General features: G+C 35.9%; 1 protein-coding gene across 2 annotated transcripts in view; it reads left to right on the top strand.

The window, feature by feature from the left end:
* The window catches only part of NEK10 (NIMA related kinase 10), a 114,171-nt gene extending 97,091 nt beyond the window's left edge, over positions 1-17,080 (top strand). Inside the window, exons 32-36 of one of the 2 annotated variants that reach the window (XM_068935465.1) lie at positions 1,422-1,532; positions 4,028-4,136; positions 5,578-5,630; positions 5,717-5,772; positions 14,219-17,080. In XM_068935465.1, the coding sequence (XP_068791566.1) occupies positions 1,422-1,532; positions 4,028-4,136; positions 5,578-5,630; positions 5,717-5,772; positions 14,219-14,306 (417 nt within the window). In that variant the 3' untranslated portion in view covers positions 14,307-17,080. Of the gene's footprint in view, positions 1-1,421; positions 1,533-4,027; positions 4,137-5,577; positions 5,631-5,716; positions 5,777-14,218 lie in introns of those variants that run through there. The other variant, XM_009687925.2, reaches the window with a different exon arrangement.
* Positions 17,081-17,281: the final 201 nt, after the last annotated feature.

The following is a 17,281-nucleotide window of genomic DNA, read 5'->3' as shown; positions in this document are numbered from 1 at the left end:
ACATAGTCTATAGACTATCTGGCAGGCCTTTCCTTAGGCATCATTTTTTACTCACTTTTAGGTTAAGAACATTCCAAGATCTGACTTGCAATATGCATGTGAGGCATTATCTACATGAAGAGACAGTAGTACCTATCTGTAACAGAAAGCTATATGCAACCAGCTTTCTGCTGTAGTCTTTCACACTTAGGATTCAATCCTGATCTCAAGTTTGCCACGGCAAATCAGGAGCAGCTCCTGTGAGGCCAGTACTGCTGTTCCAGATTTTACAGCCATCTAAGTACAGTAAATCTTTCCAGAAGGAAAAATTCTTTTTAATGTGTGCTGTGACAGTGTTTTGAATATGAGTCAGTAATGGCCAGACCTTTCTTGTGTAGTTAAAAAGCTTCCTGAGTTCAATGGAGTGGCACTTTGTGAATTTGCACCAGTGAAGTGATTATAAAGTGTTTACTGAATGGTAGGAAATCGCAGTATAGGAAATCACTGGTGTAAACAGCTGTACAGAAATAGAGTAGGAGATCGTATTCCAAATGGTAAGATATGCCACAGAATGATCATCAAGCTAGAATGATGACAGGTGCGAATATCAATATGACTGCAGTGACCAACAGCTGAAGCTTTACATTTACTGCTGGAGCATAAAAATGATTTAAAAAATCTCAAACAGCAAAGGAAGAGAGCTCCTTTAAACTGCCTGTAGAAGACTTTTTAAAACCCCAATAAACTATTCTGTGTGCTTTTCTTTTGCAAGTACAATTGAGAGATGTGTATATTTAACCCACAAGTACAGAAGAAAAAGTATACAAAATCAGATTTGCTATATGGTTTATAGACAAATGAAATGTAAATTACCTCCCATAGGAAGCTTCTGATAAAAGAGCTGTTCTGAATTATATTAAGATATACATAAAGTCCTCAAAAAGCCCACTGAAATCATGAGGAAGATTCACATTAATTTCTTCATGCATTGGTGAAGGGCTTAGCCTCTTGCAGTTCCATTACTTTCAGCCAGAGAAATAGGCAACATGAAATCTAGCCTAACTCTCTGTGCATGGTCTGCTCTTTTCTCTTGGGCTTCATCCCTAGAGAAACGTCCCAAATATTAGCACTTGATCACTTTGGTCAGGGAGGCAAATCTAGGCAAACCTATATTAGGCTCAATATAATGATCTTTTCTGTAATGGCTAGAGGGACTAAGTTATAAGGTGTGCCAATCCTAACAGAATGGGTAAACTAACAAGCATTATTATAATATGCCATTAAATCAGTTTTTGTACTGTTGTTTATCACTATGCTATTAAACATCAATGTGTATTTTCTGCAGTATGACTGCTTTTTTCAGTAATGGTACTGCTGACTAGGTGATCTTTATAGGAGGTGTAACTGAGCAATGATAACATCAATTTATCTGTCTCATATAGCTTCCTCCAGCTTTGCAATGCAACTTGAAAAGGAGAGTCATCGAGAGATTCAAGAAGTCCCTCTTCAGTCAGCAGAGCAATCCTTGTAACCTGAAATCAGAAATGAAAAAGGTGCAGTACACTAATTCTACTATCAATGGCAGAGTTTCTCTCCTCTGTTTGAATTAACCTATCAATACTAATATCACAAAAATACAAGTGTAAGCTTCGAATTTTTAAAGGAAGTATTTAGCATATGCTCTGACTATCATTTATTTGGAAAATATGGAGGCTTCTTAGGTAAGCAGTTGATGCTGATTCATTTCAAGTGTGTCTTTGATCATTAGAACATATGTTGTAAATGGAAAGGCCCAACTAGCTGCTAAAATGCAAAACAAAATCCGTCTCATCAGAGCTCAGAGAAAGAAAAGAGGAAGGAAAATATAATTTTCTGTGGTAAAGGCTGATTTCTGTAGTAAAGGCTGATAGAGATTATGTAAGCTCTTCTTTATTTATTATTAGCTTGCAAATATTTCTTGTGATATGGAATGTCTATCTACCCATCTATGAAAGCACATAAACTGACCAGAGTATCGTGAGTATAGAATATCTTGTCCAATTGTTGAATAATGTGTCAGCAACAATTTAGTATCCCTACTTTAAAAATAACACGGATTTGCAAGAACTGCAAGACTAAAGAACCATGCATGCCACTTTTTGGACACTTTCCAACACAGAAAGAGTTCTTCATGACTGATGTTAGAATTTCTAAATGTTCCTTCTTCATAATCTGAGAAGACTATACTCAGCAGAGGATCTGCAAATGACATCCTCACATCTGGGTGCTGTGGAACACTGTGAGGCTTAGATGTTTCGCTGTTGAATTGATGACAAAGCAGTTATTAGGTATACTAGTGTATCTAAAAAGACAAAGATTATTTTTTAACATTCACTTGAGATATAAGAAATGGAAATTCAAGTCCTTCCTGTGCCCAGCCAAACTTACAATGAAACGTGGAATCTTCTAAATTATTGCTTGCTGTGGAATGGAATGACCCCAGTTTCCAAATCCTCTGTCTACTTTCATAGCTTATCTGAGACACTAAAGCTTCATGGAAAGTGGCTATTTAGTGTTTACATAGGTAGTGCCTTTGAAAGATATCAAAAGATGAGTTATCTCCCTTTGAGGCATCAGTTTCATGCTCATTTGCTGTCTGTAAATCAAGCTGGGATTTTATATTAGACAGTTCCTGTATTTCAACCATAACGTTAAGTCTAACGAAATATTTTCTATTCATTTATTGAATGGATGTTTCCAGGAAAGGGTGCCCAAAAATAAGATAAGAGAAGAGAAATGTATATTAAAAATTAGCCTAATTTTACAAATGTCTAGAAATAAAGGAACCTATTTATTTATGACTTTATAAATGTTGTCAGCTATAAAATTGTGTTAGCTTCAAAACTATCAGATGGAAGACTGAAGAAGAGGGAAGAAATAGTCTATTTTAAAAGTAAATGGTAGTAAATTGAAGACGTGTGAAATGCTGAATGCAATTCTGGGCATTTCTATCTTGAAGGAAATCATTGGTAGAAATTATTTAAAGACAACAACAACAACAAAAAGCATAATTAGAAGATGAGGCACTGCTTAACATCAGTAAATAAATGATACATATCGTAAGTCAATGATAGCCAGGTAAGTATTTCCACCTAAGCACGCTCTCAGAATCTTACCAGAATCATCATCATAACGATGCTAGCTAGTATGAATATAACTTGGAGTTAATAGGAAGAACCAAAAGAGAGAAAAATTTAAGTTGAATATTGGAATCGTCTTCTAGAAAGTATCATTAATAGGTTGTGCAATTTTCACAAAGAAAATTAAAAAATCTTTTTTTTTTTTTAAACAGTGTAGAACTAGAACACCAAATTAGAATAACAGACAGAAAGATTCCTCCACTGGTCAGTAGTGAGGTAAAGGACTTCCAACAGCAGATATTATTCTATTTGTGTAACTTCAGAAGCGCTTAAATGAAAAATGTTAACATGATGAAGAAATGCATAACTGGAATTTCTTCCCTTCTTGCCTACAAAAATATTACAAAGCTGTAGCAGTGAATATTTTCAGAATTAGATGTTTAAAAGTTTGACATCAAAAACTAAATAGCTGAACTGATTTTCAGCTTTTGGAAGTGCTGGGATCCTGTTAATAGAAATTATACCACTTGAATATGGACTAACAATTTCACTTGAGACCCAGTTTTGAAAACCAAAGTCATTGACTTTCTCTCCTAGGTCTAAGGGACCAGACTTCCCTGTTTACCTTCACACTAATGTATAGCTTATGATGTTTTATTCAGATAGCCCAAAGAACTCTGTGCTTTATACCAAGTGTAGGTTGGCAGCTTGTTCAGTAAATATCTCTGGAGAGAGGAAGGTACCACGCTCACAATTGTGTTCACCACTTTTTAATTAATCTAAAATGTACTGAAATCTCCTTTTACCTCTGATTGTGGTGGAAAGCATAGGAAACTGTACACTTCTTACAGATATCTGAGGTTTTGGCAAAAAAAAAAGGGTGGGGATTTCAGATGTGTTCTGTTTTTTCCTTTTTTTCCCTGCCACAGCTGCTCCAAGGTTCTCCTGAAATGATTGAGCCCAACTTCTTCACAGCAGATTGCCATGCGTTACTTCTCTCTTCAGGTAGAGATATATTGGTTCCTGATGATAGAAAAGGTAAAGAAAGCAACAAAACCTCTGTAGTGACATATATTTTTCTATTAAGGGTATGGCACTGAAGTGGAAGGACTTGTTTTTAAAGGCAATGAATTTATGTTAACTATACTGCTTTTCAATATCAGTAGATTTTTTTGTTTATTTTTTTGTTTTGTTTTTAATTCCTGGTAAGGTGTGCAGTTTACCACTTGTGGAACATTCTGCTAATTTAAAAGAGTATATTTCTGAGTTATGAAGAAATATCAAAGATGCAAATAGCGCATTGTTCCCATAAAAATCAGTAGGAGTGTTTGTGACTGAAAAAGACCTGCTTAGGATTTATCTATCCTTCTACATGTTTTTTTAAACAAACTGTATATAAACCCTATGTTATTCTTCTATCATGTGTCGAACCTATTTATACTGGGATGATTTAATTGCATATCTGGATTATGCCCCAGAAACATGAGGAGGAACTGTAAAGCAAAATGTATATGCTATACTACAAGGTATATGGTGAAATGTATATATGTATACTTTAAACAATGAATAGAGTCAAATACACTTCAGACTAGCAATACACGCAGTGACAAATCATGAGCTGCATCTTTAGTCAAACCCACTAGCACTAGCAGCATCCAAGGGGGGGAACCACAGTTCCTAAGTCAGAGGACACTTGCTCTGTAATATGCATCTTTGTGCGATAAAGGCAAGAGAGTATTGAGAGGACCTAAGGGAAACATGCAGCTTGTGTTTTATCAATTCTGTTCTTCTAAGTACAGGAAAAGTTATATTGCAATTCATGGGCCAGAGGACATAAAAAGATTAAAAACAGTCGTTACTGAAAGAAGGTTGAAAAGCTTTTGTTTTACTGGCCTGTAGGTTGAAACTGGCATATCGCTTCCATAGCTTATTGTGAAAACAGAAAGTAAACCAGCTGTGGAGGAAGACATTTGAGTAAGAAATGAGTCCCTAGCGATGGCTTTAAACGTGAGGTTTAATTTTATTCTGAGATAACCATGCAAACTGATCAAATGCTCAGTTTCTGTAATTTTTGAATCTCTTAACAAGCAAAAAATACTTTTGTCTTCATAATTTGCTGCAGTCCACTACAAATAGTAAGTGGGGAACTGTAGCAAAGTGATGCATTGTTATGTTCTTTCACATTAAATATTCCAAAAAATCAATACTTTTCCGTCAGTTATGACTCTCTTTCATAATATAACATCCTGTGCTTCAGATGTTCACATCACGCCGTAAGACCCCTCTCACCTTTACAAAGGGTCATTGTGGTCAGTGCAATAAACTGCTGCTAATCAAAACTAAATATATTCTTATTAAACAAGTGTCTCTGTTGTCAGTATGTTTGCACTGGAATTGCTGAGAAACTGATTAGAGTGCATAGCTCATAAATTCATTGCATAAATTCAGTAGTATAACGTTATTTGTCTTTTACTTTAAGGTATTGTGGGCACTTTTGACACAGCAGAAGGGATGACATATGAACAGTTGCAGGTGAGATGTTTATATATTTTAAGCGATAATCTTATTTTGTTACTCAAAACATAATTTTACTGAAGTGAATTTCTTTTAACTCGTAGACTCTAATTGAAGAGGTTTTAGAAGAAACTGGTTATTACAATTTCTCTTCTAACAGGTGAGTTAGTGTCCTGAGTGTTCAATTTAAAAAGGAAAGATTAAATTATGCTGTACTGAAAAGATTTATCATTTTTTTCTGTTTTAGTAACTGCAATTTCACTTTAAACTTAGTGCAATACACTTTTTATTATAACACATGGATGTGTGGACTGGAAGAAATTGATTTGGGACACATTAGCTAATCTAAGCTGTTTTGGCCCCATGGTTTCCTCACTCAAATAACAAAAGTGGGACAAGTTTGGCAGCAATCTCCTCAATTTTTTTCCATATTAAAAGTGCAGCTGAGCAAAAGGTGATCCCACTCATTTTAATAGAAATGCATTATAATACTCTGTTGTTAGAGGGCTGAAAGGGTTAAGCTGATGTATTTAGTGAGATGTTTGAGTACAACACAAAATGCAGAAAAAGTGGTTGCTAACACAAAAGGGCAAGGAAAAAAATTTTAAAGGTGTTTCAAATCAGGCAGGTGACTTGTGCTTGAGATGGTAAATCTATTCTGCAGAAAACCTTTGAGGAACCCAAGAAAGAGAATATATAAAAAATGTGGGATATAGTCCAAAACATAAGCTTAGCATTTCTTATCTTTTTACTTGCTAGCCTGTTATTTGTCATCACAGTTTTACTTAAGTGCAAAAATATTTCACTACTTCCACCAAGTCTGTTCTTCCTCTTGACAGTAATCAGCATATTAAAGACTGGGAGACTGCAGTTAGTTTTTCTGAAACAAAAATAGAAACCCAAATCCTGATGTTAAAAGGCTTTAAGAATTTGTAACTTGTGATGCTTCAGTGATCTTCCAGTTGTCTATTAACTCTGCAAGCTCAGTACACTTTTCTCTATGGCACTACTGATTGACTGTCATGTGAGAAGTTTCAATTTTTAGTCTGAATATTTTCATAAGGTTCTTATTAAATCGGAATTCTAGCTTACAAGTTTCTTGCAACTTGCAGCTGCAAGTATTGAAAAAATGCCATTCAGCACTCCTGAAGTAAAATAAAACATATATAATAATTTTTGCTGTAAACCTTTAGGGTACACTTGTTTGCAAATCATTTTTGCAGCCATGAGGTCTAACAATTTTGTTTCTAAGACTTCTCAAGTAGTTTAAATTTTTATCTCAATCACATGCTCCCAAGATTTGGAGCTGTAGGAAAAATATTAAATGGTGCACAACTTGTGATAAAATTATGAAAAAGCTCTCATTTTTAACATCAAGATCTAGCAGGCCTTATTATAAATGTATAAATGTGTTGTATTTGTACAGGCATTTAACTCCCCAAAAAGGCATCTTATTACAATTAACTGTAACTGAGCAGGTGTTTGCTGAATGTGGGCATGAGTCTTTTACATACACTAGTATAAAAATAAGATTTCTATTAATGGGAATGTATAGAGTGCTTAAAGATTACAGTAAAATATGCTAGTACTTTCAACGTGTAACATAGGAATGTGACATTAATGCACAGGAGACTAACAGCACTGAAATAATAATATTCTATTTTTTCTAGTGACAGTGCTTGTTTATGACTACTTATTTCTCTACTGTGCTAGGATTCCCTACAGTGCAGCTGTTCTTTAGAATCTTAAAGTTTTTTTTTTTTTTTTTACATTTTTGGAAATTTCATTTTAGAGGAGGTAAAAGAGACCATTCTTCATAGCCACACAGGAGGACAGTGTAGTATAAGGTATTTCTTCTCTATGGTGTTTATCCTACAGGAGGAAGCTGGAGGAAAAGAGTAAGCTGGGTCAGTACATTTCTGCACATACATAAAGGCTAAAGAAGACCCGGCAATGTTCAGCATCATTCTTCACATTGGTGGATGTGCTGTACAGTATGTTTGATTTTCGCAGGAGCACAGAAAAACTGGAAGTCAAATTGTGACTCCCCTGAGTCATGCTGATTCCTCAGCAGTGCTAATAATACTATCCACAGGCAGTGCTGATTTGTACTTCATTCGTGGGGCTTGTAGTGAAGCCAAAATTGACCCTGGAGTGGGTGAAAGGAATGGAGTGAAATCTTCTCTTTCGAAGTGTGTTGCCTAAATTTTGATTTGTTTCTGTGTCTTGCTTACAATTGTTAACGTGTATATAGCAGCTATTGTTAGAGGCTTTGAACCACTCCAGTGCATGTTTGTCACTCTAGCATGTCCTGACTTTAGTTCGCATGTAAAGAATAGCCATACAGCAACCCAGTTGTTGATCTGTCACTGGCAACAATATGTGCCCTCAGTTTTTCACCATGCTATTGCATCCTATTATCTGCTGTGAACTGTAATTATATTTGGTTCCCCATTACTATTACATTACTCCTTTTCCAGTCCATGTTCTCCTCCCAAATAATTAGATATATTTTTTCTCTGTTTCAGAAAATGTTTTGACACACCATACTTTGGCCTTGGCTGTCAAAAACATCCTTCTCTGTTTCCAGAAGGCCTACCATGTCTTCTACAGTATTCTATGCTCAATGCACTTCAGAGCTTTCAGAACTCAGGCAATTTTTTTGCTTCTCATGCTCTGTCCAAACAACCAAACAGTTAAATTTTGATAGCTGTCCAATATCAAACAATTCGTATGGCTAGCAGACATGCATCATTAGGTTTTACCTCGAACAGCTTAAGCAAGCCAGGACAAATCGCTCTTCCAAGCTGCAGTCCAAACCACTTATCAGCGTCCACTATTATATTATTTGGTTTTATTCCACCATACAGAAGTTGATTTGCAGCCCAAGATTAACATCCTATCAGCCATTCTTGCCTAAAGCTGTTATGAGTCTTACTCCACTTCCTCTCCATTATACACAGTGGACCGTTTCAGAAGCAATTGCAAATTTTCCAGCAGAAACTCAGCACATCCTGTAGCTTTCCTGGGATCCCTTTCTTAGAAAAGTATTTACAGAGAAAGCTTTGGAAAAAAGGTATAGGAGTAATAAGTATATGTATCTTGTTTGTGTTAGGAACATGTAGCAGGGCAGCGTTCCTATTTTTAACTTTTGTAGCTTATTTAAAATGCTTTTAGGTTGGATTGAGGTCTTCAATTGCTAGATTGGGAAGTTGGAATGAGGCAGCCTGTGTGAGACTCTCAAAATGGAAATAAAAAATAATAGTATTTCTAGTGGGGAAACAAATTGCCTTCCTTCTTGCTGTTAATTTTAGCTCTTCCAATAGATGTGTGAAAAAATGACTCCAGAGACTCAAAAAACCTCCGAAGGCACACCAGAGCACCACAAAATTTATTTGTAAAGTTACATAATTTTTAAAGCTGTTTCTTCGTCTTAGGGCCAATTTCTTGATGATTTCTGAACAATGTAACTTGACAGTATTGATTTCATATATTGCAAAGCTACAAGATTAATTCTGTTTTTGAACCAAGGATTCCAAACTACTGTGCAAAAGCACGGGGCATGGGTGCTTTGCCTAAAGGTGCTACTAAATGCAGAATAAGTAACTTGATTGTGTATAGCATAATAATGAAGTCTCCTATCTCATTGTGGAGCAGGCTTTATAGAAAAAACATTTTAAAAATGTTGTTGCTTTTCTTCTCGTTTTTTGGGGGAGGGGGATGTCTATCCCAAATTCCGGGTATTTATAATAGGACACCAAATCTTAAGTGGGGAGATGGCATAAAAAATGTAGTAAGATGAATAGACTGTATAAAGGGTTAAAAATGATTCAAGCAACTTGATTGAGTGATGAGAGAAGCATTAATTTTTTAGAAACTGAGAGACAGCTTCATAAGAAAAATGTCATGCTTCTTTTTTCATTTTCATTATAATAGTAATTACTATCTCAATTCCAGTCATTTCATGGGGATTAATGACCAACTGAGGATAATGACCCTCAGCTTTATCTTGAATAATCAACTTGTGCCCATTTGTCACTAATGCCCTGAAATTACTCAGAGCTCTGATTGTATTACTTATTTATACAAACATTTAGTAAGAACACATTAAAAAAAACACTGGATGTTTCACAGTTATTATATTCACACCCATTATGCTATTCTTTCCTTTTTTCCCCGCCTGAATTTAATATTATACCACACAAGAGACAGGAGGTTTTTTGTGAGACCACATTTGAAGAGCACAATGAAGACTAGTTTCAAACTCTCATTGTCTTCCATATGTTGAGGTAAACATGTAATATCAAACAGATGCAAAAATCTGTTTTAAATTAATTGCATTTAGAGACTTAATCCAAGCAGCAACTGAATTATATAAAAAGGATGCGTTACAAATAAACAAAAATACCAATGTTAGAAACAATAGTTGAGTTCAGTTGACTGCTGTAGCTCATTGACAGTATAAAGGAAAAGTTTTATTGCATCTGTGACCTGAGGTCTGTTTATGGGAGAAATATTGTTTCAAGATTAGTTTTGTGGGATACAGAAAAGTAGCAGTGCAAGAATAAAAGGAAATAGTGTTCATAATCAAATGCATAAATTAAAATGTTGTCATTTATCATATTTTTCACAGCTTAGTTCAATGCTTCTTTTCTGATTTTATTGGAATTTTAGAATTAGAGAAACATTAATGTAGTTACAAAGAGTTTTTTCGAAAGAGGAAAGCTCAACTCTGGTTCTAATGATAGTTAAACATTATTAGCTCGTCAAAGAATTTCTCAAGGTGTTGCTCACAAGAGGATAATATAGCTCAGAAATGACAGCAGATTCTGACTTGACTGTTGGAGGCAGACTTCATTTCTGTTAGGGCTAATGGTCTACTGGTACATCATTCAAAAATATAAATGCATTACTTTTTTAAATCTGCAAATTCTCTTCATTTTATCTATTTATTCTTCGATGTTAATTTGCCTGTTTAATTGTGTTGTATGATTAAAGTATTCAAATTTTTATTTAGGTTAGCTAATTTTTTTATTACGACCTCCTAATTTTTTTTATTATTTGCCTACTAGCCAGTAGGTGAAAGTACATAGCTCCAGTGCTGCTGAAATTTCAAGTGGATTTTTTGACTTTGTGATGTGTGGGTGATTTAAGAAACTCTGCTACATGTTATTCTGTTCTACCACTACTACCTGTTAATGTTGCCTTGCGTCTTCAGTTAATTGATGACTTCTTCCAAGTGTTTATCCACACTGGTTCTCACTTCTCATGTCTCATATACAGAAAAGAAGGTTATTCTGGGCAGCAGCATTTACTAGAGCCATATAGCACTCTCTTGGTTTGTATCTCTTCCCCCCCAAAACATAAAAGGTTGACAAAGCTCAGCAGTCTTCCCTTTTTTTTTCTAAATATCCATGGCTGCAAGAGTCGTTGATCTACCCACCTGCAATTCTGGTGGTATGTAGGCAGTCCTATTCCCATAAACCAACATTTACTACATCTTTTGGGTTAGCTGTCCTTCCACTAAGAGGCAGTATAGCAGGCCTGTGCTTCCCAAATCACAGATTCTGCAGAAATTATTAGAAAGCAGAGGAGCAACATGAAAACATGGTGTAACAATTGATACTGGCTGCAATTTCATCCAACTTCTATGATGAGGCAGTGGCTAATTCTCATCACGTTGGTGAATATAGAGTATTCCAATGACGAAGAAATATTTGGTCAAGGGATGAGTTAAAGACACTTATTGGATATAATTCACCACTGAATACAGTGGTATGTTCACTGCGCCTTTTCGTGATTGCTAGAGACATAAATTTTACCAAGGAGTTGTTAGAAGCCACATCAGTAGTAGCTACGTCTGAAAGAGAAGACATGTGTACCAAGACTTACTGTTAATGGTATAGAGAACAGTTCTAGAGAAATAATGACTTGCAGAGGAGGATAATATAGCTCAGGAATGACAGCAGATTCTGCATTTTGACTATTTGAAGCTTTGAGACTTCAATCTCAGATCTTTATTCTCCTCAAGCTAGAGAAAATTTATGTCTTAGATCCTAGGGAATTTGCACTTGTGCATGAGAAAATCTCATGGCCAAGTGTTACTGGTAACTGGATCTTTAGAGAGTGGTAGGAATGTTCTGGTCACCTCAGGGGTGGCCACCAGTCCAATGACACAAAAAGATTATGTTATGAGATTATGTTCAGCAGAACAGGGGTGTGATCCAGGGATCCATCTGGTGTAAGTACCAAAATAAGAAAGTCCTGTGTTAGGACTATCATTGACATAGGAGATCACTCCTTATTCAGTTGTCTGAAGATTCTCTTTAGCAATGCAGTAGGTGGAAAGGTACATTTCAGTCCTTATGTTGAAAAGGTGAAGGGGTATCTGGTCTGCTGCAAAATTTTGGATGCCTGGTAGATCCTCAATTGTTGGTACAGTTCAGTGATGAATATACAAAATTTAAATAGTCTCTTGACAGTGCAGATGACTTAAGTCCACATTGTCTGTAGAAGTACATGTTTATGGAGCTGTCTGTCAGCATTTGAGCTGTGGAAATGACTGTTTTCAATACTAGGCAGATGGCTCTGATCCCTTGTAGAGATCACATGCCCGGAGCTCTCAGACATTCTTATATGAGCTTCCCATCTCTGAACGGAAGCATCTGTCATCACAAATGTGTTTGACAGGGATAAGGTTGGTTTGCTCTTCCAGTTCTGAAGTGGATCTGTCTGCCAGTTTAAGTTCTGAAGTGGATCTGTCTGCCATTCAAGAATGACTTCTGTGTGTCCATGAGATGTCAACTTGGTAGATTTCTTTTTATAGATCATAGATGAAGTCTGTCAGATAACATCAAACGAGAAGGCACATTCGTGCTCTGGGTGGTTCTCAAAGCTCACTGTAGTCTGGAATCATTCTTGTGGTATCGGAACTCTATCTTACACAACTTCTGTGAACTAGGCACTTTGAGCTGTAGTGAAGGGAATCTCTTACCGTTTGAGACTTTTTTGGTATGGTTTAGCTAGGGCAGTTCTGCTGAGATGAAAGAAGTACATCTGATTGCAAGATGTTATTGAAAGGAGTTTTAGGGGCTGGCTTTCTTCTTAGGCTAAGTGAAGGGCGATCTGAAAGTTTTCTAACAGATGGAATACATGATTGGCCTTAGTATTCAAAAATCATAGCCATATGTAGATAAATTCTTTGGAGCTATCTCAAGATATCCCTGATAACTGTAGCTAGAGGAAGAGTTTCACATTGTTACACATGTGGCTGTTTTGCCTGTAGCAGGGTAAGATACAACCAGAGCTATTCTAGAATGCCAGTATAATGCTAATTGACACAGTGTCCCTCAAGATACAGTTGTATCACTTTTTCATGAAAACTGCCTTTTTCCCAGCGGACCTGTTTGCAGATAACAGAAAGTCAGATCTTCATGGCTCTAATTTGGTACTCCATAAAGATAAGGTAACTCTTAGGCCTTACTGAAATATCAGCATCAGTTTTGAAATTTAATCTGAAACCTTTTACTTGAGACCATTTGTCTGAAAATTACCTAAAGAAGGAAACAGCCATTTGTCTTAACTGGAGTTTTGTATCTCTGGAACACCTTAATCCCGTGACTTTTCCACAGAGTCCTGTAGCTCTAGAAATCTGTGCCACTGAAGGTGCTGAAAGATTCATCCTTTACAGCGCGGAATGATGTGTGCATGTGCTGATATGTGTTGTAAAGCTATAGTTTTTCTTTCCTCATTACTGGAATATTTCCATGCCTTTCGGTGTAATCAGTGTGCTTGCCGAGATATTTTTTGTATAGAGGAATGTTTGATAGGACTTAAGTTTTGGATATCTGGGTTATAGACGGTGTATATTTATGTCAAGGAGAAAAGGTGTGAAGAGGTCTTGCTCTTGCAATAGAGAGTAGTGGAGGTTTGAGACAAAAGAGAAACTTGTTTTACTTTCTGACAGCACTGTTTATGAGAAGTCTTTACTTCATATTTTCATAGGATAATTATAATATATACAACATAATTTATTTAATGGGGTAGTCTTCACACATATAAAGCTTATAGAAGAAGCTTCATCACTTTCTATGCCCGTTTACCTTCTAGACATCTAAAGAAGGATTAGCAAAGGAAAAGGAAGTGATTTTAAATACTTTCTTTTGACTAAGTTCTCCATTGTGCTGAAGTCTCTGGAGATATTACATCAGCAACACAAGTTAAATCTGGCCCACAAATGGTTTAGGCTGTACTCAGGCCTCATTGATTAGCTGTAGGAGACCTTTGCACCATGCTGCTCTAATTCTATTTGTGTGCTGTGCAGACAAGTCCATAAATTTTGAGTCAGAGGATCATTAGGCAAACTAATTCCCTGCGTATAGCATAAATGATAGAATTTCACCCAGAGATTTTGGCATCAAACTCTGTTCTAAACTCTGAACTAAAACATTTCTTTGAATAGACATCTGGAGTTCCTTGGCTTGTACATCATATTGATAGCATGGTTGCTTTCTGCTGATAGCACAAAGGTTGATCCTACACCTGGTGATGGTGAATAGTTGAGGAATCTTAGTTCCAACATAATGTTAACTACCAATTTTTTTCAGGTATCTCTACTATCAAGGGGACCAAAGAACTACCCAGCAAAAAGGGAGGACTTGTAATTATGAACAAACTGTTCAGAACTGTTCCTGATAGAGTTAAACTTCCTGTACTTCAGCAGATGCTCCCTCATTACCAAAGGGACAAACTTTGCTCATCAATAGCATCCAGAAGGAATTCCAGTGTTGGACAGCTTCAAGAGACCTCACATGTGATATTTTCAGGATGATACTGTTAACAGAGATTTGTTTACAGCATAAGCACTTTACAAGGAACATTTGACAAGATGCTTCCAGGTTTGTACATTAGGTGGAAAACACAGCTCCCAACAGTACACATCTTCTATTTTTATAATGTATTTTTCTTTTAAGAGTTGCTTCATAGTCAGGTTTTCTGGAACTATATTTTAAGGCCTATAGCCTTTTAAAATATCTGGTCATGTCTTTTATGGGAAGAAAAAGAGTTTTGTCATATCACTGGACAGCAAATTTATGTAGGTTCACTGTATCGGGACTAGAAACAGGTTAAACATCATCAGCATGATTTTAATATTTAGACGTAGTTTTTTTACTGCTGATATGACATGTTAATAGTCAAAATTTGCAACTGGCATAGCTTCTGACAGGACTGTTATTTTAAAAATAGCTGTTTTAACTACTCTTTCAGAATATCTGTATATTATATGTCTATCTTTAGGCATACATTGTATAGATATGTGTATATAAAATGTGTGATGTACATGCGTATACATTTTATATACACACTCAGTGACTGTTTTACAGAGAGTAAGTAAATTAAATACATGCTTTGCTGCTAATCAAAACTATAGTGCTTAAAAGCACTTTGAGAATTTCAATATTTATATGCTCTATATTAAGTGGAGATGAAAATGTCTCAGTGCAGTAGCAGTGCAGAAGCTATTTTTTGTCTACAGTTTAGTAAGGAATACTTATGAGGGCTTTTCTCTGCAGTTGGTACTGTGGCAGGCATAACTGTTGAAAGTAACCAGACTGCACTTGGTGACATAGCCCTACTAACTCTGTTGAAAATTATTAACATTGTGGCCATTGTATAATTACTCATAAGTAATTTGATACAGAGGTATACTGTGTACACTTCATGGGCTGGCAAGTGTTTTTGCAGTGGTTTGTTTGTAGCATATGAATGGCTAACTAGCATTTGTTTCCTAACAATCCAAGCCAAAAATATTCTTTCACCTGTAAAGTGTGGCTTCCACATCCTGAATTGTGAAGCAGTGTAAAATGGCCCATGGGACAGTAAAAAAAAATCTATCCTCTTTTCAGATGTATGTAGTGTAGAAAGCCATCAAGCAGTATCTATGCATCTATACAGTAGTACAGTCATGATAGCAAAGGTCCATTAAAGACTGCTTTAGAAATCAAATGAAAAAGGTAGTCGATCATAGTATATTCTATGGTGAAGTCACAGACTGAAGTGTCCTAAAAGAGGAAAACAGCATGTGCAGTCTTTGTTGAATATTAATATATAGGAGAAAAAAATAGTGTTTTTCCTTCACTCACATAACTTCTCACTACTAATTACCACCACTGTGTATCCTTCAAGTATCCCCTGCTTTCTTCTTTCCCTGTATCTGCTGCCATTGTTAATACTAATCCTTTTGTTGTTGTATGTCCTGATATTTGAAAGAGACCTAACACTTGCCAGTGATGGTCACCATGTGCCATGCCTGCAACCTTCCTACCCTGATCTTACTGAACATAGACCCAAACTTTAAATTATATTTTTAGGTGTAATTTTAGCCAGTGACTCCTAGATGGCTTCTGCTTTAAAGACACAAATTAAAGACTGTACATGCTGCAGCTGGACTAAAATGAAAATGAATGCAGTTCTCCTGGGCATCTTCAAAAATACTTATTTCATACCTGGCAAACCTGAAGACAGCCATAGCATTCTTCCAGATTTAAAATAGCAGTGCCCATAATTACTGGAGAGTGGGAAACCATAAGTGTATAATTTCACCTGTTTTTTGTATGTATATTTTGAAAGCCAAAGCAAACTCTGTCATATTTTGACATAAAATGAATGACTTTCAGACTTCCTGCTTGACCAAGACATGTGATTCCAAAGATACCACCAGCAGGTAGTTACGGTTTTGAAACTAATATTATGTACTGTAGATGATACATTTTCTGCAGTGTAATCACTAAAAGTCAGATCCCTTTCTAGTTAAATGTCTTAGTTTGGCTTTCCTGGAATGGTGAAAGGGAATATGGTACACAGTATGGTTAAATTTGATGGATTATAAAGTAAATCTACACTACATATGGCTGCCAGTGGAACTAATCATATTGACTGTTTATTCAGAAAGACTTAATTTAAATTAAATCTTGATATTCTGGTCCTATTCAAGTTGAATATGCATTCTTATAATCCCTTTACATTCAAAACGGTGTAAAACAATCCTCACTTAAAAAAAGAAACTCATTTTAATACCTTTTTGTAGAAATATCATATAATTTAAAATTTTCAGACTGTAATGAATGCTTTAGAAATGCCTTGGATCTTATTAAAAGTATGTTTTGAAGTAGCATTGTTTATTTAATCTGGATTAGTGTGATAGTGTAAAGCGTTCATTCATATTTGATGGCATTATTTTTGTTGAGAAATAGATTATAATTAATGATTCTTATTGTGCTTATCTTAATATATTTGTAGTGCTGTTAATTTTGAATCAAATTTTGTACTACTTTTTGTGACTCAAAGATGGAATACTGGCTGCCTCTGGTAGCCAACAGAAGAGCGCAGACTTCTCTCCAATAAACAGAAGATGGGAGGAGGATTGGTGGCGTGTTCAGCTGTATTGATCAAGGCAAATCCAAGCAGGGAATCAGTAGCCTTTTCTATTTCTTTCCAGGAGTTCCCTAGGAATTTTTTTCTCCTATGGGGTTGCAACCAAACTGGCTTGCTCACTGTTGCAGAAAAGAGCTGAGACATTTTTCAGCTGTTCTTTACTCTTTGGAGCAATTAATTTACAGGCGGAGAACCCTTAAAACTAGTCATTTACCCTGTGCCGTTACTGGTTTTAA

The sequence above is a fragment of the Struthio camelus genome, chromosome 2 (genome assembly GCF_040807025.1).
Source record: "Struthio camelus isolate bStrCam1 chromosome 2, bStrCam1.hap1, whole genome shotgun sequence".
NCBI classification, from domain to species: domain Eukaryota; kingdom Metazoa; phylum Chordata; class Aves; order Struthioniformes; family Struthionidae; genus Struthio; species Struthio camelus.
Note: the sequence above shows the minus strand (reverse complement) of the source record. Positions and strands in the feature narration are given on the sequence as shown.